This window comes from Syzygium oleosum, unplaced genomic scaffold, assembly GCF_021117445.2.
Source record: "Syzygium oleosum isolate NSW1041296 unplaced genomic scaffold, Sole_v2.1 Sole_v2.01, whole genome shotgun sequence".
Lineage (NCBI taxonomy): Eukaryota > Viridiplantae > Streptophyta > Magnoliopsida > Myrtales > Myrtaceae > Syzygium > Syzygium oleosum.
The window spans coordinates 5,051,762-5,076,519 of record NW_026607485.1 but is presented as its reverse complement, the minus strand read 5'-3'; the positions used below and the strand labels follow the sequence as shown (position 1 = coordinate 5,076,519).

The 24,758-nt window shown below is 37.6% G+C and overlaps 3 protein-coding genes across 5 annotated transcripts in view; 2 read left to right on the top strand and 1 right to left on the bottom strand.

Moving 5' to 3' along the window:
- Window positions 1-1,474: 1,474 nt before the first annotated feature.
- LOC115684751 (probable helicase MAGATAMA 3) lies at window positions 1,475-15,877 on the top strand. Of its 3 annotated transcripts, none has more exons than XM_030609615.2 (21): window positions 1,476-1,775; window positions 2,476-2,595; window positions 2,696-2,867; window positions 2,963-3,099; window positions 3,252-3,494; window positions 5,033-5,224; window positions 5,502-5,537; window positions 6,027-6,112; window positions 6,211-6,258; window positions 8,765-8,876; window positions 8,949-9,054; window positions 9,584-9,681; window positions 11,987-12,067; window positions 12,142-12,234; window positions 12,817-12,870; window positions 13,080-13,138; window positions 13,273-13,357; window positions 13,764-14,132; window positions 14,766-14,888; window positions 14,992-15,078; window positions 15,335-15,877. In XM_030609615.2, exons 2-21 carry the CDS (start codon window positions 2,488-2,490, stop codon window positions 15,551-15,553), a joined length of 2,508 nt encoding a protein of 835 aa, XP_030465475.2. In that variant the 5' UTR covers window positions 1,476-1,775; window positions 2,476-2,487; the 3' UTR covers window positions 15,554-15,877. The 3 variants fall into 3 exon arrangements, with proteins under 3 accessions (XP_056171518.1, XP_030465475.2, XP_030465474.2); XM_030609614.2 differs by having other exon boundaries at window positions 2,469-2,595; XM_056315543.1 differs by lacking the exon at window positions 15,335-15,877 and having other exon boundaries at window positions 1,475-1,775; window positions 2,469-2,595; window positions 14,962-15,078.
- LOC115684747 (14-3-3-like protein D) overlaps window positions 9,229-24,758 on the top strand; it is a 52,899-nt gene continuing 37,369 nt past the window's right edge. The window contains exon 1 of the mRNA XM_056315560.1: window positions 9,229-9,238. The gene's annotated coding sequence lies outside the window, so the exon portion shown is untranslated. The remainder of the gene's footprint in view (window positions 9,239-24,758) is intronic.
- On the bottom strand, window positions 19,725-23,735 carry LOC115684752 (transcription factor bHLH30-like). Its single transcript, XM_030609616.2, has 2 exons — window positions 22,645-23,735; window positions 19,725-20,508 (listed from the first exon to the last, which is right to left on the bottom strand). The coding sequence occupies exons 1-2, from the start codon at window positions 22,939-22,941 to the stop codon at window positions 20,026-20,028; spliced, it is 780 nt and encodes a 259-aa protein (XP_030465476.2). The 5' UTR covers window positions 22,942-23,735; the 3' UTR covers window positions 19,725-20,025.

The following is a 24,758-nucleotide window of genomic DNA, read 5'->3' as shown; positions in this document are numbered from 1 at the left end:
CTCCTATCCTTTCACCTTCACGAAATTAACATCTTACGTTGGTGGCCTTTGCTAGCTAGCGCTGCATCGAAGCTTACTGACCCATTGCCTAATGAAGGATGAGTCTTGCGGTGATACTTGGGTGCGTTCATTTTGCGGAAAATGAGTGATTTAAAAAATATTTTTCGAAAAACGATTGCTTATATCAATTATAAAAATTAGTCAACGGAATATATTTTCACCATCAGATAATTTCTACTAATCTTACATGCGCCTTTAAATTATTAATTAGTAGAAAATCTCTATGTTGATTTTGAAAAAAATTTCAATATATTCATTAATTTATGTTTTGAGTTGTATCTAGGGAACGATACAAAAAAAACTTTTACCCATTCAAAACATAGCTCTTTTTTTAAAATACCTGTTTGCCACCTCTACACAAAGTTCCTATATTAAAAAAACCAAATTTCTCCATTTTGGAAAATATTTTATCCATCGCCCATAGATCACTATTTCCGTCCGAAACAACTGCACCAATCTTCTAACTTTTCACGGTCATGAGATTAATTTCTTACTAGTGGCCTATTTAGCGGTGCGTCGCATTTAAATATATTATTTATTTATTTATTAATCTCACAGTAGATTAAGAACCTTCACTTTATCATTTCTCTTCTTTAGAAGTGAGATGACAAAGTTATAAACAGATTCGTAATTTTGATGACAGGGGTATGCAACTTGTAATTTTGCTGATCCATATTTTTCCCTTTTGTTTCGTTAGCACATTAATTGCTTTTTTACCTTTGCTTTTTTAATTCTATGTGTATCTTTTGTGATTAATAATAATTTAAAAACCATATTGTATTTATGCTAAAAATATTCCACGGTCCATCCTAACTGCAATTTCGTACGACAATTCATGCAACTCGCCGATAAACATCTAGTGATTAAAGTGAAAAAAGCTCGTTGGCTAGCGGGTCTCGCGGCCGCCGGAGCTTTGCTTGGCCGGTTCTCCTCTCGCACTCCTTTCTCTCTAAATTAAATAAATATTTTATGGGTTAATATAATCTTTTTTTCGTTCGAAAGTTAAGATATTTTGTTCAATTTAGGATTTTTAAATTTTTTTTACAAGTCTCTAGTCGTGAATTTTTATTGGGGTTAATATCACGAATAAACTTAAATTGATTTACCCAAACTAATTTTTTGAAAAATTTACCCTCCGTTAGTTTACATTAAATTTTACCCGTCAAATTGTTCAGTTGGATAACATATAGCAATTGACAGGCGTACTAATTTGAGATTTTACCCCTTTATTTTTCACATGCTTATCAATTTTATGGTATTTCGTTATATTAATCAAATTTAATAGAGGATAAATTTATTACGGGTATATCAATTTGATATTTTTTTGTTAAAAAATTAATTTAAAATAAATTTATCATAAATATATCAATTTAAAATTTTTCGCTATAATTTTTCGTGATATTAACCGTTTTATTCGTGAGAGCAGCAACCCGCGACGAATTGAGGGACGTCCGATTGTTCTGGCGCGCGAACGCTCGCTAAAACCCTCACGGTCCATCCCGCCACCGCCACCGCCACCCGCCGTCGACCGCCGCCTCCGACCACCGAGTACCCTGTCCACCAGCACCACTTCTCCAATACGCCACCGCCAGTCATCTCTCTCTGTCTCTGTCTCTGTCTCTGTCTGTGTGCAAGCCACCATCGCCGGGCCGTCGCACCTCCTGCTCAGCTCGGCCCCTCTTCCGGACCACCCTCTCTCTCGCTCGCGGAGCAAGGTAGTGCCTTTTTCCTCTTCTTTTGTTCAAAATTTTTTGGGTTTCCTGCGCTCTGCAGATCAAGGCCACCGTCGCCCTGTTCCAGGACACCGCCGCCGTGTGCCGGGATTCCCGGAACACTGCGTCGGTGTCCTGTGTCGATGATCGTGTATTGTACTCTCGTGTTTAAGGTCAAACAGCTCGATCTGATCCGAGGTTCTTACCAATCCAGTGTCCTTTCTCCTGCTTTGGCTTGCACTGGGTTGGGTGCTGAGAATATGCTGGTGGAATTTTTTGTGATGCAGAAGTATTGTGGAGTGTAGAAATGGCTACCCTGTACACTGTTGGAATGTCTGGAGTGTGGAGAATTTTTACTGTGTTTCTTTCCACTTGCTACTAGTCTGAGTAAGGAAACATAATTTGCTCTCGCAAGAAAGGAATTTGATTGGAAAACTCAAATTTTTTGTATTGCTGAATGAAGAACTAAAGAGTGTTTCGAGCTCGAGCTCCTCTATGGTAATTGAGCTGAGTCGAGTGAGCTCTAGTATTAATAATCTTTCCGAGCTCAGTTATAGCACAAAAGATTGTACTTGATTGAACTTGAGTCGAGCTTGAGCTCAAGCTTGACAGTATATCTGTTCAACTCGGCTCGGTTATCTTTTAATTGCCCGTGTCAACCTCTCTCTCTGAGAATTTTGCACTCTTTCTGCGCAGCACTTAGGTAAAGAGAAACATGAAGATGGCAGTGGACAGAGACAAGATTCAAGAAGAGGCTTCTTTTTCACGTTTGTACAAAATCATCCTTGGTTGGGACTATTTTCAAATCCTTAAAGAAGTCAATGTACTCTCTCTCTCTCTCTCTCTCTCTCTCTCTCTCTCGAGCGCGCGCGCTTGTGTGCTAGTGTATGGTAGTGCTAAAATTGATTTTCTCACTCTGATAGCAACGAGGTAGTAGGAGCGAAGACCATGATAAAGAAGGAACTCCTCCCAGCTTAAAGCGAGTAAAGTACACATATAAAGATGTCGATGACTACATTGCTACCTTTGAGCCTCTTTTGCTTGAAGAGATTAAGGCTCAGATCGTTCAGAAGAGTGACGACGATGAAGATGCTGGTTTTTTTTTCTCTCATCGACTCCACTTTCTTTCTGGTGATTGCTATTCATATGAGGAAGGATGTTAATGGTACTGTGATGTTGGACCATTGCAGTTATCGAGTGGAAACATGGAGTTGTTACCAAGTGCAATGAGTCTGATGGGTTTCACTTGCCAGAGGTCACTTATGGCTCCTCTTATAAAGATTTCTCCATATCTCAGAATGATCTGCTTTTGCTATCTAAAGAAAAGGTTATCAAATCCATCTACTTCTCTTTTGATTTTTAGCAGTACATTGCTCACTTTCCTCTTTATCCGTCTAGCACCGACTTAAAAGGTTCTTTTGACAATGTCACCAGTGATACCTAAATGACTTAATTCTCACGGAATGTTGGTTGATACAGTTTGAAGAAGGCAAGAAACTCCCAACAACCTTTGCATTTGCATTGGTGGAGTATCGTCAGATACGTGAGACGGGAGGGTCCGGGCAGAATAGTGACTGTCGCTGTCTGGTTGTACTTAGACTTCGAATGCATTTGACTGGACAACTCATGCCTATGCAGACTGATAAAGTTGAGTCTAGTCCTCGGCTGCTAAATATGCGCTCGCTCATTAGTGAAGGAGGGAAGTCCATATATATATTAAAGGTAAGTAGGGAAGGGTTCTCAGTTTCTGTACCTATGCTGTTGCTAACTTTTAGATGGCCATCAAGTATAGGGAATTGATTCTCAATTGATAACAGGAGATAAAATTGCTTTTGTTATGTTTCTCTTATAATTGGAAGTTTGGGCCTGAAGTTTTGTCTTGTTGTTTGTTTTTATGTGAATCCTCTTTTTTTCTTTACGAGGACATGTAGTGTAGCTTGTTTTCTCAACAAATATTTAAAGCTAGTAGACAGATGAGAGTTGAAGCATTTTAACATGCTTTCACAGGCAACTACCTTGTTTGTTTTCATTGTATGGAGTGTTGAACCCTTCAGTCACATATTAGGATAACACTTTTTATCAGATACTGGATATTGAAAGCTATGATCTTGTAAGCTTCCCTCGACCTTTTTCAGAGTAATTTCTGATTCACTTTCATGTAATGGTTTTCATCTAATGCATTACGGTAATTCCCCAGGACAAGCCCTTTTCCTTGGGGCTAGAATTTTAATCATTAATATTGGGTTGTAAACAGTGGTTTTTTTTTAAATATTATAAGCCATTTATGAACTATCATCCACACTCATTTGAGATGAATTTTATAGTGACAGTTAGCATTATTCAAAAGCCCCTACTCCTTGGGGAATCGAACATTTCCTATCCTATTCTTCTTTATTCGAAATATAATCAAAACATTGGCTTTCAGTGTTCCAGATGTTAGTGCCTTTCATATGAAAAGGGCAATGAAGTTGGTTATAGTTTATCAAGAAAACAAGCATGGGTTCTGCATTGCCTAATTTGGATATTGGTCACCTGGATTAATATGAGTTAGAGGCTTGGACAAATGGTTTTTTTATATAACAGAGGGGAGATTAATTTGGGTTTTTATTTTCAAATTTCTTATGGCTTTGGTATTTAGATGACATTGGAGTTGACGGAATATCTACCACTAAGCATTTTTTTTTTGGTCGAAATCTACCACTAAGTTAAAAAAACACCAAAATTCATCTTTTTTCATTCGGATACATGTAAGATGTCTGATGTGAGTTGTAGGCTTGGATGTGTCTTTTGTTTTGGCACAATAATGGGAGGTTAATTTTCTCTCTTTGCCTCTTTGCCCTAGTTTTGCTAGCAAGGGGGAAGGAATTAAAAGAGATTCTGAAAGAGATGAAATATTTTAAATACTATGTTGTCTTCTGTCTTCCTTTATCAGCTTATATGGCACTACATTTAGACTACATTTAGTGATAACAATAGTTTATCATTAAATAGTCAATATGTTTGGCTTGGCACCTCTTGTTGGCTATGCTGTTATGTAATTATCAAATATGTAATTTAGACAATTGCCTTCAAGTGGAATGATCAATTGAGCAAGTTCAGCTGAATGGGATATTTTTCATAAGTTGGAATTAACAAGGACGGACCCCTATGATAAATGCGAAATTCTTCAAATAGATCTTGAAATTAAATTTTTCATCAGCTGGATTGTTTTTCTAGCATGCATGTGCTAATCTTTGGCAATCAATTTGATGTCTGTGCAGATTTGCAGCTTATCAACTATTTCTCGTGAATACGTAGCTGTACACAGTATTGGTTCCCTTCCTTTCAAGGACTTAATACTAGCTGCTGCGGAGAAGAATCCCACCCCTGCTGACCAGGCCTGGAAAATCTCCAAACTTCTGGGGGATTATATCAAAAGTAATTTGAATGAATCTCAACAACAAGCTATAAATGTGAGTGTCTCTTTTCTATTCTTTTTCCCTATCAAATGATGTTTGGACGGAGCTTTGTCCTTTCTGGCTACATAAGGTGGGAAGGCAATGGCAGACTTATGCAGGACAATGTTTAGCGAAGTTATTTCTGTCAACTAAGTCACCTTAAAGTTTGCTCAAATGTTTCTTAGTGCTTGTAACGAACTCTTTGTTCATATCCTCTCCCCTGGCAGTCTGTTAAAAAAAAATATTTCATCTTTAAAGTTTCTCATTCGTTATCTATTGCTGCAATTTGCAGGTTGGTTTGTCACGGAGACCATTTGTGCTTATACAGGTTTTTCTCATTACGAACTACCTTTAGATTTCTTTTTTTAATACTTATGTCATCTGATGTCATGTCATCGAGAAATAGATATTTACATCTTTGGCTCAGACGTAGTTAAAACCATAGCTTTACATGCTGCTTCTACACTTGACCTCGACGTGGCAATCTACTTCTGGCTCTTCCTATCTCCCTTTGTAAATATACAATATTCAGATGAAGACCATCTATGTGGTAGAGAACCGACTCACTCTGCATCTAAATGTCCCTGAGAACGATTATGTCCAGAGTCTTAATATGACAATCCTTTCCCTGAGGGGATACTTCGAAAACTATGAACTATGGAATCCTAGTAACTTTTTCATGGAGAATCTATGAACTGACTGACTCTTGTCTAGCTACGTTGCATCTTTGTTCAATGGTGACTGTACTTTACTGCTAGTGAGAAAAACACTTTCTCTATCGCACTTATCGTGGGAGGAATTGTATATTTTTTCCTAGGGTCCCCCTGGAACAGGGAAAACTCAGACTATCCTTGGCCTTCTGAGTGCCATTTTGCATGCCATTCCAGCTCGAGTGCACTCAAAGTAAGCATTATTCTTGTATTGATATATATTTTTACTCAAACTACTGGAAACCTTGTCCCACTAAAATTGCTATATGTGGTGTTTCTCTTATATTGCAGGGGTAGACTCCGAGCAAAGCGTGGACCAGAATTACCTATCAATGAAAAGTATGTATCTGTCAGTACTACAACATATTTTATAGGATATATTTTTCCCAAGTAATATATTCTCTGTCATCGTGTTATCCTAGTAACTATATTTTGAGATGCTTTTCACTTAATTAATGCTCAAATACCTGTGATCATTATGATTTTCAATTAGCAATTTTTTCTGACTATAGTTTTAAACTTTTCTTCTACGGACATGCTGCAGCTGTTAAATGGAATGATATGCTGTTTTAATGGCGGGCTAAAATTCTATGCTTGTTGGCACAATGTGTTGGAAATATAATCTTAGTGTCTCACACAATAGCATTATCTAAGGATAGATTCGTTTAGTGTCAGAGAGATGTGTCATTTAAAGGCTCTAGATGCCGGTTGGCAAATTAGTGTATGGGAGTGGAATGTAAATGGCAAGAGCAGGTAACTACTCCAGACATTAACTTCATGGCCGTACAGGAAGTGTTTTCTTATGCATAGTGTGTTGTTTGTGTCTCTGGGTTATTCCACAAGCAATATCAGGTCTACCAGAGTGGAACCATGACCGTCAGAAGGGCATCTTCTCTCTTGTCAATGGAGAAAAAGCTAATGCGATTCCTTTAACTATGTTTTGACTTGTCCAGACGGAGATGGATAGACCTTTTGATGGGAGCATGTAAACTCTTACACCAATAAGAATAAATTATTGTGTTCCCATTTAGTTTTGGCTAAACTGCAGTGATATTCCTGGCATTCTATAAAATGACTGTGACACTCTTCATATTCTTCAAAAAATATTCGTTACATCTGCTTGTCAAAAGATTATGCACTCCAAAAGGACTAGAACATCTCGAAATTGCCTTAGTTAAGCTCTTTAACCCATTGCGACCTTACTAGTTTAGATAGGACAAATTGCAACACTAATATTTGCTCTACAAACTCGAATCAGCAGATACTTAACTTCATTTTAATTGTTTGAGTACTTTTGAACCCTTTGCAATATTAAATTCCCCATTGCATTGCATTGGTACTTTGATATCTCACACTAGTTCCAGATAGAAAATAGTGATATGGTGGGCCAAATAATATGGAATAGAGTTTTTGCAGAAATGCATCATTTGGCATGCTCAAGACATTATCAAATTTATATTTCTGTAAGCTATCTTCTGTGAAAAGATGTACATATTCCCCATATGCCTACAATGCACATATGAAAACATATCCATGCCTTCGTTCATGAGGCTAGGGACCAGTGGCAGAGCTAGGTCGTTGTGCCAGTTTTGGGCACCAACGAAAATAATAACATACTCTGAATAGAAAGACTTCATCCAGAATTCTAAGGTTTGATGACTTTGGAACTAACCTTTGAAAGTTGAGATCTTAGCCCTAAACTAACACTTGTTTTTGGTCTAATACCCTATTGACATCAAATGTGGATTGTGATTCTTGCTTGTGATTGAGCTGTGTAAGAACATAACTAAGTACCATACTATCGGTCCAAACTATAAGTACTATTGGATTCAGGTGATATGCAAGAATTATCACGTCTCTATCCAAATAAGTTTGACAAAACTAAAATCGCACAAAATTTCATATCACAATTCTTGCATATGCCTTAATTAAATTGACATAGACAAAAAAAAAAAGTAAAATCTATATCCTTGAAATTTAGTAATTGTGTATATATCAAGACAAAACTTCTATGTAAATAAGGGTCAGAGACCATAGTAGCACAAAACTAAAAGGGCTAATGACATGGGTGGTCCCTAAACTTTTTTTCAATTTTTAATGTGATTTTCAATTGAATACCTAAACTTTCCAATTTGCTCAATGTTGTCATTTTATTAAGTGTATTGCCACATTACATGCATTCACTTGACGTGTAACTGCCACGTCATCATGTATCGGGCCAAACAAATGAAGTGGAGTGCCACATTGTTTTCCTAATTCAGCAAATATATTTTCTTTTCTTTTTGGGCCAAAATAATGAGGGAGAGAGAGATATGACGTGGAAGCTGAATGTGAGCCACATGGACGCTAGCATGATAAATTTAACGTCAAGTGAAGAAAAATTATGGTCGAGTCAGCTACTGGTGTTAAAAAATTTTAGGGAAGGACTCCACTGAGTGGATCTCTTAAAGTTCAGGGACTAGATTAAAAAAAAAAATTGTTCAGGGACAACTTTAAACATTGAGGAAAAACTTAGGGACCACCCATGTCAATTTCCTAAATTAAAAGTTTGGGATCTGAAATCTTAATTTTCAATCATTTTTGTTTTCGGTCGAATATGATTTACTTGATTCAGTGGGGTCAAAATACAAAAAATAGTGGAGTCAAATTAATATTTTTAAAAAATTAGAGGTAGTATCAGAATTTTCTACAAATTGAGTGGTGCAATTGGCATTGCTCCCCTCTCCAACCAGTCAAGTTACTTGCGTAACCCACTAAGTATAATGTGGCCGTGCCACTGCTAGGGAATCTAATGAAAGAATTTTCATCTGTGGCTATTTTGATCTGTGACACATGTAATCTTTAGGTACATTCACTGGGGACATGCATCTCCATGGTTAAGTAATATCAACCCTAGAGATGAAAATCTGCCGACTGATGGTGATGATGGATTTTTTCCAACCACTGGAAATGAGTTGGTAAGAGAGTTTGCATTCATGTTGTTCCTATATGATGTGTATATAATCTTTTGACATGTGCATATTGTGCAGAAACCAGAAGTGGTTAACTCCTGTCGTAAATATCGTGTGCGCGTGTTGGTATGTGCCCCGTCGAACTCTGCTCTTGATGAGATTGTGTTGCGTATTTTAAATGCTGGTAAAGAATCTATCTCCGCATAGCTACTATTATAATATCAGTTTCATGTCTACTTTACCTTTGCCTGACATTAATTAACAAGGAATAGTTTTCACACAATTTCTTGGGGACACATTATTGTGATCCTTGGTTAAGTGTATCCAGGAGAATGATGTGAATAGAGGTTCCATGTGAGAGAGAGCTATTGTCAATATAGATTTTTGATGTATATAGGGGTACTAGAATGCCTTCTAATAGGTTATCCTTGTTTAAGTGCCATACCATTTTCTTCTATTTGTTGTTAGATTAGGGCATAAATAAACTTCCTTCTTGTGCATCATGATGTCGAAAAGATAAACAAACATTCTGAAAGAAAAATGGGGACTATATTGCTATTAACCGTTGCTTAATGATGTTAAAGTCGAGAACTACGCATGTGGTCAAATTTTCTGTTGGTCATTCCTCTCATTGTCATATATTAGTATGACTATTTTCTTTGACTTAGGATTTAGTGTGCTTTTTCTTATTCTTTTCATCATGTAATTTTCAGGCATCCGAGATGAAGATGATCATGTGTATAATCCTAAAATAGTGCGTATTGGTCTTAAAGCACATCACTCCATCCAGTCCGCTTCCATCGATCACCTGGTATGTCTGATGTTTAGACACACTGTAGTCTCTCATTTAATTTTCTTTCTTTGTTTGACTATTTAATCTGTCTTCTTGATCAAGTTTTATTTTTGTTATAAGTGTGCGGCATAATAGTGAATATAGACTTTTAGTGAACTTCAAGAAAATGCCATATCTTAACTCATTTTCTGTGCTTTGGTGAAGATCCAATTTCCCATGTCACTTCAAGGGAATGTTTTCGAGCTAGTTGACAATATCTATATTAAGCTGAACTTCTCCATATGAAGCTTCCTGCATGCAGAATTTTTAAGGAATAAGATCTTCTACGTTGAGGATAATTTAGCTTATTGAATTTCATTATTTGGGTATATGGTGCTCTAAATTTAGCAGAAGCATTACCCAAAGTCACCATTGGCACACCTGCAAATGCGATGCACCTGGAAAAGCAATTAGCTGTGAAGATCTGCAATTCGTAATAATTCGTGAAGTTCTTTAACCCTAGTCATGAATTAGAGGATAGATAGAAAGTAGCCAGCTTTGTGGTGATATGATCCTGGACCTCTAGGATATTTTCTTTAGCCTGTCCTTGTACTCGAGTACATTGGGTTTCCTGCCTTGTTATTGACAATAACACTCGGCATCTTTGCCTATCTTGCTCTGTCCAGCAAATCTGAGCCTCAACACGTGATCTTGTAAGCCATATTGTAGGAACCAAACCTATTGTGCATCATTTACAGAGAAAAGGTTCTTGTTAGCACTGCTCACTTACATGCTAATCTCCTCGTTTTAGCCCCACTCAACCCCTTGATTTATTGGACCTCTTGGTTTGTATTGGTAGTCATGACTTGTGACACAAATCAGAATTGCCGATCATCCCAATAACAAGAGCACCTGACTAGGTCTGTTTACTCTTTATCGTTTAGATGCTTCTACTAAACTTGAGGTCCACCATTTGAATGGCTAGATTCGTGATAATCTGGGCTGCTAGAGCAACAGCGGCAATTCTCCATTCACTCAGGAAACAAGCTTTACCTTGGCATATCGCCCACCGCAAGACATATGCTTATGGTAGGAGTAATAGCCACTAAACCACAGATGTCCCATCCTCTAGCTAATAAGGCATCAGTCAACAAATATGTCGTGGTTAAACCCAAAATCATATACCACACAAAGCTAAGACTATTAGTCAAACTTTTTCTTCTTTTCTCATCAATAAGATTGGATTTGATTGGTGTGGCACCATTTAGGTGCTTCCCTGTACCAGCAAACTTTTTTATTTTATGGTCAGCACTTAGCTCGACCAGATGATGCAGCCTAGAAGATGGTTAACGTTGACCTTAATGGGGCTCTGGTATCAACTCTTTTTCCTAATGAGACTACTATTTTGTTTCCACCTTCTTTAGTTGTATTAAAATCGGAATCAACTGTATCTGTTCCTTTTATTGATAATTTTCTTAGCTAATAAGGTTTGGTTTCCTTAATTTCCTAGTTTGTCAGTTTCTAGGTTGAATATGGCTTCTGCATCGAGCACTGATAGAAGAGTCTATACATATGGTCATAAGTCTTTACCCCAGAAAAAGAAGTTATTGCATATATTCGGCATGTATTCGGGATTGCCAGCCTAATCCAAAACGTAAAAGAGAAACATAAACATCAATGATGAGCCTCGCACATGATTGCTCCCATAAAAGTTGGCTTTGACCACTTCAATCATCAAGGGATCCTAGTATGGTGCTAGATGTTATCGCAGCATATGCCGTGAAAAACCTGAAACTCATTAATCCCTCTCTGGCCTCAATTCAACTGGTTCAGACAAGCTTCTGTTGGGTCAAGCTGCACTATGGCTCATCCAAGTCTCTTCTAGTATTAAAATTGCAGGTAGCTGCAGCTTTTTTGTGTCCTTTCACAAGTTGGCTGTCATTCCACAATTTGTACGTGGTATTGGAGTAGGGAGTCCCGTGTTTGAACTTGCAGGTCCTTCATTAGCTTTTCATTTATAATCAATGTCGATGTCGTAGTCTTAGTCAAATCTTAGTTTACGCGTGAGGGAGTGTGAAGAATATTTTATTATAAAAAACCTTCATTTAATAGCTTATGTTTAGAAAAGTTGGTGGTGGTTCTACAGGGAGGAAATTTACTGAATGCTGTCTACTATGAGATTCCTTTTTCTAACCCTGAATTTGTAATTATGAGCAGTTGTGATGACTTAGTAAAGCTTTGTTTCTGCTGTTGAACTTTTGGATAATTTAACCTTTTAGATTGTGAAATTCTTCTGTTATTTTGTATTTTCGGGTGACTGTTGACTCTTGGGGAGCATTTGCAGGTCCAACAGAAACATAGTCATGGGGTAGCTGGAAGAGATACAGACAATATAAGGGCTGCACTTTTGGATGAGGCTGTCATTGTATGTATACTGGGCCTATACCAGAAAGTAAAATTCCATGTCATTTTTATTAATTCTGTTTATGTGAATGGCAGGTCTTTTCCACCCTTAGCTTCAGTGGGTCAACCATATTCACTAAACTGAGCCATGGTTTCGATGTTGTTATCATCGATGAGGCTGCCCAAGCTGTAAGTATCTGAGCTATAGTGCCTCATGCAGGATGCATTTTAATGTACTTTCTTGTAAGTTCATAATGCTTCAAGATTACGTAAAATTGTTTTGTTGATCTTTCAAAAGTGTTTTCTGTTGAGCTTTTATTTTTTTAAGCGTGAGATTGGAATTGCTTCTTTTGTAAAATACCATTCAAAAGCTCAGATTACCTTTGAATCTGACCGACAAAATCATATGCTGAGGAAGTTGTTCGCATTCGAAATGAGAACTTAAGGATAGTCTTCATGTGCATCAGCTTGGTAATATAAGAAATTAATGCCAAATTTAAGAAGCTTTATCACGGTATTGCCAAGTCATGTACTCTTTTGGTGGTTTACCGAATCGAAATTATGTTGTTCAGACAATCTGAATATGATGTCACACCTGAAGCACCCTCTTCTTGCCAATTTTGTACCTATTGCTTTTTCCTTGTATCTATAAATAATAGAGAAAAAACAGATCTAGTCCAATTAAGGGGTTGAACGTACTTTCAACCTCTAAAGACTCTTTTATGGTGTATGGCTGAAGAACTTACTTTGGCTTTGTGTACTTCTGATTAGGTTGAACCAGCGACTCTTGTTCCACTGGCTAATGGGTGCAAGCAGGTTTTCCTGGTAAATTGCTCATTTCTGATGCTCTGCCTCTTAAGAAGAGATTCTTTTGATGTATCTTTGGTACAGTTAGAACTTCTAGACATTTATCTGCCTCTCATGTCCCATCGAATAAGGACACGTTCCACATAATGAAGCGTGTGCTTTTGTGCAGATTCTAGCAGAGGCATATGCTTAAGCTGATAATGTAACATCCTATTGTTTCTTTTCAGGTTGGTGATCCGGTACAATTACCAGCCACAGTGATTTCTCCAATAGCCAACAAATTTGGGTAGATTGCCTCATTCTGTGACGACATTATGATGCCTCTTTGTTTACATCTTAGAATGGACATTCCTCTGCTTTAAATCTAATTTTCATCATTCGTTCCTTTTTTTTTTCTTATTTCTGGTTTCAAAATTTTAGGTATGGCATGAGTTTGTTCCAGAGGTTCCAGAAGGCTGGTTATCCTGTTCTTATGCTCAAGGAACAATATCGGATGCATCCTGAGGTTAGATAATAATGGTGTTTTATTACATGTGAGACTTATTAATGGGTCTCAATGTTAGTGAGCCGTGAGGATGTCTATGATTCAAACTTGTGAGAGAAACTCTGTGCATCTTCTCTCTGGCTTCTCACCCGTAAGCCTCTTCAGGTGGCATCGTTGCCATCAGCTTCCCTTTTTAGGGCCTTTGACCTCCATCTTGTCGTCCTCTCTCTCTTGCGCCGCCGCCGCCGCCGCCACCCCCCCCCCCCCCCCCCACTTCCCAAACCAAAAAAAAATAAAAAAAGAAAACCTGGTGCTATCTCAGTCTTGTCTATCTTGCAATGATCTGACGTTACCACTTGTTTTTTTATTTTTTTGTTTATTGGATCATTTAATATCTTACCTAAATCATCTCTTCTTTCTTTGACAGATAAGAAGCTTTCCTTCACGTGAATTTTATAATGACGAACTGGAGGATGGGCCAGATGTCAAGATCCAGACACAACGGGTTTGGCATGAATTTCGGTGCTTCGGGCCATTTTGCTTTTTCGACATACATGAGGGACAAGAGTCCCAGCCATCTGGTAGTGGGTCGCGGGTGAATATTGATGAAGTTGAGTTTATTGTCGCTATGTATCTCAAATTGGTGACTAGATATCCTGAGCTCAAGTCAAGTTCAAGACTTGCAATCATATCCCCTTACAATTATCAAGTCAAGCTTCTGAAAGATCATTTCAAGCAAATTTTCAAGGAGGAGGCGAAGGAAGTGGTGGATATAATCACTGTTGATGGATGTCAGGTTTGCATTTCCTATGAAACTATTGTAATTTGCGCTCATTGGTGTTTATTCATGATAAATATCTGGGATATATCTATGTTTCATTGTGAATAAAGAAAAAGAATTATAGCTATTTTAGTATCATGTTATTAACTAAAGAATAAAAAATGCTTTTCTTAGTTATTGCCTCCTACACAATCTTTCATGCCGGATTATCTCGTGGATTTGCATCCATCACTCCTCTCTGTACTATTTTGCTCCTCTTAAAAATGTAAAAATTTTTGTTAATGCTGGAGCAAGGTCCTTTATCTGAGAATGGAGGCTGTTACATTTACAATTGTGAGTTGGAAGGTTAATTTATGACAATCTTAGATTTCTCTTGGTTCTCAATTTATTTTACTGTTACTTTGATGACACAGAATGTAATGCCAAAAGCACTCAAAATACGTTTCCTTTCTCTTAGCAGCTTAATTTTGTAGTCCATCCATACAGATTGGCATTTCTCCTTTGCTATTTTTTTATTTCCTTGATGATTTTGTCCAGCTCTTTTGTTCACTCAGAGGCATGCCTCTTCTTGTGAAATATTCTGAAATCCAAACCCTTGGCTTTGTGTCCATTTCATCGCTAAAAGGGTAACTCTGTTCTTCTTTTCAGGGAAGGGAGAAGGATGTTGTGATATTTTCGTGTGTTAGGGCAAGTAAAAGCAAGAGTATTGGATTTTTGTCAGATTATAGACGAATGAATGTTGCGATCACCAGAGCGAGGTCTTCCGTACTGGTAAGGATGTGCACAAGGGAATAAGTTTTTTTTTTCCATCTCGGACATATATAGATTGATCGTTTGACTTCAGGAGTGAGGAACCTCTTGACTTTGTCTCCAGGTGGTGGGTTCTGCATCCACTTTGAAAAATGACGAACATTGGGGCAACCTAGTAGAAGCTGCTACCGAGGGTGGCGGATTGTTTAAGGTCAGTCTGTCCACCAAGCTTTATGAATTCTCATTGTGTACCATTGTACATTTAACTAGCCTGGAAACGTGGACCTCCCTTTGTAGTACTGCGCATTCCCTGGGGCTTGGTAATCAAATTTTCTGTATCGAAAACAAATCATCTTATGCTCCCCGTGACAACTATTTTCGGAGATTGTTTCTTATGTCTGGTTTACTTTTTAACTCAAAACACTATGTTCTCCTCTTTATCTCGGAAGTGAACTCCTTTGTTGCAGGTTTCCAAGCCCTATGGATTGTTTTTGTCGGATGAAAATCTGGAAACCATGAGACCAAAGAAGGACGAACCTCAGTTAGACGAAACAGAGATGCCAAACGAGGTGGACAACGTTGCTTCAGTATACGGCAACGGTGGCGATGTTGAACCTGTCCAAGGAGACGACAATGACTACGGGGATGGCGATGGCGAAATGGCTTATGGCGATGGAGACGACTAATCTGTTTATTCTTGTTCAACCGATTCATATGGTTTTACGAGATCTTTTTCCTATGACATCAAAGCATGTTGTTGGAAATGTCGAGCGGTCTGATGTGAAGAGCTTCCTAATCATGTACGCTATAATCGCCTCCCGGAACCCGATGTCCAATTTTTTCTACGGCCATGCAGGATTCTTTTGACAACAGAGCGGTGAGCGCCGGCATTTACCTAAAGTTTCTGTTGATTTTCAAATGTTTATGAAGGAGAACAATTGTATCTAATGTGATTTCCTCAACGATGATATTGAGATTGTATTCACGTTCTCCTTTAATCCCCTTTCTCATTCGGCTGGTTGCTCTGTATTAGCCTCTTAGGGTTTGTTTGTCTCGGAGAAAATTTCATGACGAAGGAAAATGTTTTTCGTATAATCCTTTTTCAGGAAAATATTTTTCCTTTCTCGGGTTTGGGAATTCATTTTCCTAACTTGCATTTATCGTAAATGATTTTTAGTCGATTAATCATTTTCAGAACACCAAACACAAGAAAGTCCAAAAAATTAATTTGCGAAAAATTCTTTCAAAAGTAGGCTTCTAAGGTTTTTTTTTTATTTTTATTTTTTATATTTTGGTTCTTTGCCTTTTTTAAGCAATAATTTTTGTGGCTAAATTATATGATAAAAGACTGAGCAATTCCTTCGTTTTTCGAAAGACATTGATGAAGTTAGGTTGCTGTTAAATATTTAATAATCAAATTACATTTTCATCTAACAATTTAAATTTTGAAAACAGTTATCAATAGTCCCATAAAATTTTGATATTCAAATAAAATTTCTCTTCAAGAAAGTTGATTCATTCTTTTATATGACGTTGTAGTGCAAACTTGTGATTCCTATTTGGTTCTCGTTTCTTTCATTCAAATATATATTGCAATCAAATACTTGTTAGGGCAATCAAAATACTTGTCGGGGTTCTTATCCATGCAATAAATTGGTATTCGAGCTAAACATCCAATTTTTTTGCATTTTGTAACCAGGATTGGAGTTCTCAAGCTCAACCCTATCAGCTTCTTAGATGTTTAGATACAGGGTTAATATCACGAAAAACCCGGAACTGGTATATCTGTAATAAATTTATGCCAAACTAATTTTTTGATCACCAAACACCCCAAACTAGTACATCTGTGACAAATTTACCATCCGTTAGTTTCTCTTAAATTTTACTTTCAAATTGTTGAGTTGGATGACACGTGATAGTTAACAGGTGTACTAGTTTGGGGTTTTACTCTCCATTTATCATAGGTGTACTAGTTTGTGATTTTTTATGGTATTAATCCAATTTAAAAGAAAATATGAATGGCAAATTTGTCACAAATGTACCAGTTTGGGGTTTTTGGTTGTCAAAAAATTAGTTTGAGGTAAATTTAATTTGGAGTAATTTGTCACATGTGTACCTATTTGGGGTTTAATACTATTAACCCATAGATATATTATGAGAAATAATTTTATTTGTTCGAAAATCTTGTAACAAGGAGATTCAAAATAAGCACGGAATTAGATCTTTCAAGTCAAAAATATTTGTCAGTTCGAGTATGTTTAAATTTTGGGAAAATTGCTTCAAAACCTTCCTTAATTTTGGCACTGTTCTACAATAACCCCCGAACCTTAAAAAATTACAGATTATCACCGTGAACTTTGATTTTTGCAGCAATTATTAGTTTTTCCATCTATGTCACTTACTCACTTTTCTGACCCAAATAACACCCATTATGTGGTTAACGAAGTTTAGAAAATAGAAATGATGGATGGTAGAAGAGTTAGTCCATTTTCAGGTAATAATTAACGGCTATGCGCAAATGAAAATTGAGCAATTACGACAAAATGAAAATTCTAGAGAGTAACTTTTAATTTTGGGTTAATAACATGAAAAACCTCAAATTGGTACATTTGTGACAAATTTATTCCAAACTAATTTTTTGATCATCAAAAACCCCAAACTGGTACACATATAACAATTTACCCTCCGTTAGTTTTCATTAAATTTCACTGTCAAATTTCTAAGTTGGATAACACATGGCAGTTGACGGGTGTACCAGTTTGGGGTTTTACTTTCTGTTTGTCATAGGTGTACCAGTTTGTGATTTTTCGTGATATTAATCCAATTTAATGGAAGGTAAATTTGTCATACATATACCAGTTTGGGATTTTTTATGGTAAAAAAATTAGCTTGGAGTAAATTTATCATATATGTACCAATTTGGGATTTTTGGTGGTTAAAAAATTAGTTTGTGGTAAATTTATCACAAGTGTATCAATTTGGGATTTTTCGTGATATAAACCCTTTAATTTTTCAAATTTTGAAGGCTATTGCAAAGTGGTGCCAAAATTCAAGGATAATTAATATGTAACTTTCTAAAATTCGGAGTGGTTGGAGATTTAGAAGGTAATACTAATGTGACAAGATGAATGTTTGCCAACTAAGAAATCCATTTTGGGATAAAATGCTATATGATAAGATAGATTCTCACTATCTAAGAAATCCACTTTTGGATACAAGGCATGTAACGGGAAAATTACCAAAAAAACTTAAACCTATTGCATTTGTGTCAATTCAGTTATAAATCTTTCAATTTAGCCAATTTTTTTTTTTGTTTTTTTGGTCAGAATTTAGCCAATTTAGTTATAAATCTTTTGACAATTTGCCAATGTAATACATCCGGCTAATTTTGGCTGGAAATTGATGACGTGAATGTCAGCTGTTCTACATGGCACACTCGACGTTAACGTGAAAAACTTTTGAAATTTTTTTCTTTTCTTTTCTTTTATTGTTAAAGGCCGGCAGCCCCCAACGGAGTGGCCAGCAGAGGTCCCTGAGCCCGCTGGCTATTAACAATTAAAAAAAGGAAAAAGAAAAATTATTAAAGAATTTAAAAAACTAAAAATTATCAACATCAACGCCGGCCATGCCACGTAGGACGCCGATGTCCATATTAGCGATTTTTTGGCTAAAATTGACCGAATTGACTAGTTGACAAATGGTCAAAAAGCTTAGGACTAAATTAGCCAAATTGAAATATGTAGGACTGAATTGGCACAAGTACAATAGGTTTAAGACTTTTTTTATAATTTTTCAAGAAGGTAACTTACAGTTCAATTGAATCCATCAAAAAGATATAGAGTTAAAGTGAAACTATAATCCGAGAGTTCAAATAGGAAATTCATTAATCAAAACCCCCTAATCTGAGGGAAGCCTTACAGGGTTTATAGACTCAACTCAAAACAACCCCCCCGTCCTAGGCAAATCCCAAGACAAGACCCTTTTACTTACGAAGACAAGGACTAGCAATCCATGGACAAAACATAAACGAAAGCATAATCTACTTATGACTCCAGAAATTGACCACAATGCATATGACTCAATAATCACACAGAAATCTAAAAGACTCGATCTTGAACTTCCTGACCGGCTCCTACTATTTTGGCAATAACTTCCTCTAAAAGGATTAATTTTATTCGAACTAGACACATAGGGCCCTTCCAACATATACCGTGGGACTTGATTGGACAACGAAATCCTGGTCAAAATGCATAAGAAAGTAACTCTAAAGATTTGTCAGGATAGTTAAATTTATGCTTCATTTATTTCGTGAAAAATAAATAATTTAAAAATTATTCTCGTAAAAATAATTATTTGTATCGCTTGAAATAATTAATCGGTGAAAAATATTTTCATCATCAACGATAATTTATATAAAAATATTTTTATAGATGATGAAAATATCTTTTTTATTTATTTTTGTAATTATATAAGTGATATTTTTAGTAAAATATTTTTTAAATTTTCCACGAAGCTAACACATCCCGTCAGCTTCCAAGCAACTTTACATTAAATGCTTGATAAGACTTAAAAACTCTTGAGATGATTCTTTGTCATGGACGCTATCGTACAACGGTGCTTAAACGCAATCATTTCTTCGTACTTTCAGAAAATTGCCCGAAATATCCTAAAATTATTATACTTTAACCATTTCGATATCGTAGATATTGAGTAGATAATTAAACAAAATGGACAGTTGACAAGAGACTTAATTGTATCATGTATCATTTTTGTTAATGAACTTCTATATTTCTATCTTATTATTAGTGAAGAACAGATGCATTTGAAATTTACTTTGCTCGGAGAGAAGACAAGCCGTACTATCAACTTATTACAAATTTAGCTGAAAAAGTACAACACTCTATAGCACCATAACCACGAACGGTCCAAAAATAAGACATGTCCATGTCTTAAGGATATTGCAGATCTAAAAGTATAGTACTACAACATTTGCCACCCCGCCGAGATTAAATTGCCGGCAGCAAGCTACGACTTTGATCGATGACGGCACGCATCTGTCTTCGACCCATTTCCTATCCATCTCATTGATTTACAATTTTCTCTTCAGTGAACAAAAAGGAGATTTCGTTCATGGCGTCTAACAATGAGACCTCGTCTCTCAGGACGAAGAACTCGACGAATCAAAGGACGAGAGTCGACGCCTCTTGCTCGGGATTGTCGTCCTTGGGGAGTACTCCGGCAAGACAGAACTTTTCTCGAGAAGAGAACTCAGAGCCTGGCGAACCGAGCTCATTAAACTTTGGCATGCCTCGGAATCGCTATTTTTGTGCTCTTCCGCAGAGCTGCTGAAGACAAACGCATTTTTCAACCGGCCTTCAAGGGTTGAGATCTCGGCCGTCACTATCTTCAGGGGAAGAGCCTGGAGAGATCGCCTCATATCGGACAGCAGCTCAGGTTGGTAATCGCAACAGATGGATGCCCTGAAGGAAAACGCATCATCTCTTGCTCCGTCACCACACGGTTCAACTGTTATCTCATCAGCATCCGCCGGCACAAGGAGGCCTTTGCTCGCTTCGATGGCGTTCTTCTTCAGTTCTTTCACTTGGTTCACGACCTCAGCAAGTAGCGCAGCCTTGTCCATCTATTAAGAACAGGATTTAAGTTCGGTGAACATGGAGAAATTGAGATTGGCAAAGTTCATAGTGATTGTCCAGTCAAATTTAGATGTCCCTAACAGCTCTGCTGCATACTACAGAGATTTGACTTTCCAGATTATGAATGCAAGCTTCACTAATGGAAAATATGGCACGACAATAGCAGGACTAGTTCAGATCCATTGACTTTCTGTAGTTTCTTTCCCCAAAAAAATTAAGTCAACCACCAAAGCATCTGCATATCTATAGAATATAAATGTCGAGGAGAGTCAACTGCGCTAAATTATAACACAGAATCTCTAATTGCCATGGCAACTCAAAGTCAGGATCCAAACCAATCATATGACCAAATATATTATATGTTTTACACAATTGTATATTCTAGTCTTACAGGATCACAAAATACTGATGGAAATATCAAAGAACGGGTGGGGTCGAGCTGAAAGAAAATATATATATCGTTTAAGGACATAAAATATTGTTCACGGCTGGAAGTCTAACAATGAATCTTCCAGGTAGCCATTGGTATCTTTTATTAATGACTACACAAAGTAAGTTTACTATTAAATTGATGAATTCCCGTATATGATTTGCAATAATACTCCGAAAAGGTAAACTCGATGATGTAATCCATGCCACAGTTGGCTTGGTGCCCCACTAATTATTGCTTAAACTACAATTAGATATGGCCTTCAACCGACATCAGAAGCTGACAGCAATAGATAAAATTAGTTTAAGCTTGCAAATGTCTTTATAGGGCCACTTCTTACTAAACAAACACATGATTATCCACTTAACTAGACGTTGAACCAACCAAGAAGTTAGAGCTTCAATTTCTTAATGAGTCTTTGACTTGTAACCCATTATAACATTAGGCAGAACAGCTTCCAAGCCACCTCAGACATTTTGTTCCGATTCGTCTCTGAATAGGAAATGTTCATATGCAGACAGACATTGCCGGCATGCATTTCTTTTCTTAAATCTTGTCCTCTGCTTGATTTTCTGTTTTATTAGGAGCAGCCTAATTTTTGTCTTCTTCACTCCATGATACAAAACAACCTCATCAGGAAATGTAAACAGGCAAAGTAGACTATGCCGTCTACTTCACTCCACCAACTGTTAAACTATCCTGCCAATTACATATAAAAATCACATAAATCATGCACCATACAAAGTTCCATTGAATATATGTAATGGCCAGACGTAATTGCAACAGGGAGGGATTAATAATAAATTATTTCCAAGTTGACACTAGTGATGGCCAAGTCAGACCTAACTTTCCACTGTGGGCGAGTTATGCAGAAAAAAGACGCCGATTTGCATTAAACTAACTACACTAAACCGGACATTAGATGAACCTTCATATAAGTTTTATAAGCTAAGCAAATTTTCCTCTTGTGCTTTAGAAGGATTCAAGAACCATAAAGAAAAACTGTAGCAAAACGTTAGGTAACAAACAAAATGAAAAAGTATATTCGGAAAGTTTCAGCTCCTCAAGGCATTTTTAGGGAATTAGGTAGATGATTTCAGAGTGTTGTGTATTGCTTCTGGATATACTTATTCCAACCCAACACAGAAGTTTGCAATGAGATTCCCTTGTTCTCAAACAAATCATCATCTATTGATTCAGTTGAAAATTCCTCTACTCCACCAAAATGTCAGGCCTAACTCCATGCTGTGTAAAAAAACTAGAACCAAACAAATAAATTCCCTCTGTACAATCTATCAGACATTGAGGAAATCTAAAATGCCCAGCAGGCACCGCGATTACAGGAAAACAATCTACCAATTGAATCCAAAAGACAGTTAATATAAGTTAATATCAGTTTCTCACTGCTTCGCATCACCAATTACCAAATGCTTCAGTTATATAACACAAATGGCGAAATCGAAATCATTCGCTAAATTGCCATGGAAAAACACAAACATAGTAATCCAAATGACAAACTTATAACATCTAGCACTCAATTTAAACCAGTCGACCAGCCTCCACTCTGACCCTCATGGCAAAATTCATAAACCGGGTCGAAGACAAGAATCTAAGTTGCATATCAATAAATGAGAACACCTACGAGTGACTTTTTTTTTTGTTGCAAAAGGGGCAAATTGGAAACGAAGAGTACCTTTTCGGTGCCGGGGACGAGTCCACGGAGAGTGTTGAGATGAGAATTGATCCTCTCTCTCCTCCTCCTCTCGGCCTCGCTATGACTCTTCATGGCCGCCACGGCCTTCTCCTGCGAAACCCCCTTCTTGGCCACGCCAACCGGAGCCTTCACGAGCTCACTCTTCTCACTGTCCAACACCAGAGACCCGCCTCGCGGGACGCCATTGATCCCACCAAAATCGCGCGGGAACGCACCGAACACGTTGAAAAAATCGGACCCATGTGGAAAACTCGAGTTGGGAGCGTACAAAGCCATGTCAAGTTTCGATCTTTTCCTTTTCTTCTTCTTCTTCTTTATGTCCTCTCTGTTTCACTCTGTTCTGCGAGCTTTGTGTTCTTCAGGAAACGAATAGAAAGAGACCAGGAGGGCAAGTGCCAGGGGCGAACCAGAAGGAGAGCTTTGCAACAGGGAAATTCTGTCGGTTGCTCGCTTCGAATCTGAACGTAACTCCCCGTCACGCAAGTGGACAACGCTTGAGGTCGTCTGTGAAGAAGCAGGACGAGGAGGTTAATTCGAAAGGCTCCAGTTTTTCCTACCTTCTGGTCTTGAACTCCAGCACACTTTTCGCTATGGAAAGTTTTCAGGGAGTTTGAATCGAATCTTCTCTCCTCTTTGGATCTTTGCTCGGTCCGGATGTGGGAATTTTGGGATGAATATTCTTGGTGGCTTGGAGTGAGAGAGAAGGTATCTGAAATCAAGAAACGGCAACGAAGTAACAACAGACACACGGAGAGAGGGACAGGGGGATCGTTTTACGTGGCAAAAAGCCGTGATTTGCGAGCAAAGTGTTCACGTATATATAGCTTGCAATAAGGCAATAAAATAGTGGGGATGATTAGACAGAGTGGGGTTCCTGTCAAAAGAGTGACTGTTCAAAGGCTGTTTCTTAAGGTATCTGGAAGGGCAAGGGACCCAGGGATCCTAAGATCCGCGAACCTGTGATGGATGATCCAGTCAGTAGGGATCCGGTGGAGATGCTATTGGGGGATGCAATTTGACCTTTGGGCATCGTTTCACGCGCGATCCGAGTTCAAGAATTGACAAGAAAAAAGGAAGGAGGAGGAGGAGGAGAGAGTACGAAAGAGACCGACGTATCTTTCCTAGTATTGTCGATGACGCAGTGGAAAACGTCGATAAGCACGAGGTGAACTCAGCTCAATAATCGCGAGGGGCAGAACCCGCAAGAAGAAACTCTTGCGTAACGGAGGCAAACATCAGAACGTGGGAAAATCAAACCTACAACAGTGTTAGAATACTTAAATAATAAATCAAGATTTCATATAATAACTTAAACTTTTAGAGCAGTTGATAGTGGTTCTACAAAAATTTCACATGATATCAGAATAGGAGGTCTTGAGTTCGAATATTTTTAGATCCTATTTGCCTCTCAAATTAAATATTTTCATGTTTAGTACTGAATAAAAAGAAACATGCCAGTCTAAGCATGAGGGGGAGTGGGGAAAAACAGTTGCTTGAATCAGCCGAAAATAAAAAAAATATATAGCCCTAGAAACACATGAAGATAAATGGATTTTTTGAAGAGGAAAATACCTTAAAAGCCTTTGGATTAAAGGGGGTTTTTGAATTGCAAGTAGTGTTTGGGAAATTGTAATTTAAAAGTGCGCGAAACAATTTTGGTTTAAATAGTGTTTGGAAAAATCATACTTTGTAAAACACTTTTAATTTTTTTCCCTAAAAAAAAAACTCAAAAACCAGCGAAGGACTCAGAGGCCGACGAACGGCCAATCAAGACTTCGGAAAGGCCAAATGTGGCTGCTAACGAGCCAGATTTGGTGCCAGCAGCCATATCTAGCCTCGCTACTAGAGAGGCTTGCTGGCGGCCTGCCGACGACTAACCTTCGCTGGTGACATCACGTGAGGTAGGGCCATTTTCGGAATTCTGAAAATTTAGTGATATTAAAGTTAAAAGAAAATAATGCAGTTGCATTCTGGAAATGCTCAAAGTTCAAAGCACTTTCGGACCTATCTCGGGCTAAGTGAGAGACCTTTGAAAATGCAACCACATCTTCCCAAAGTTCTTCCAAAAAATTTGCCAAACTGTATTTGCCTCA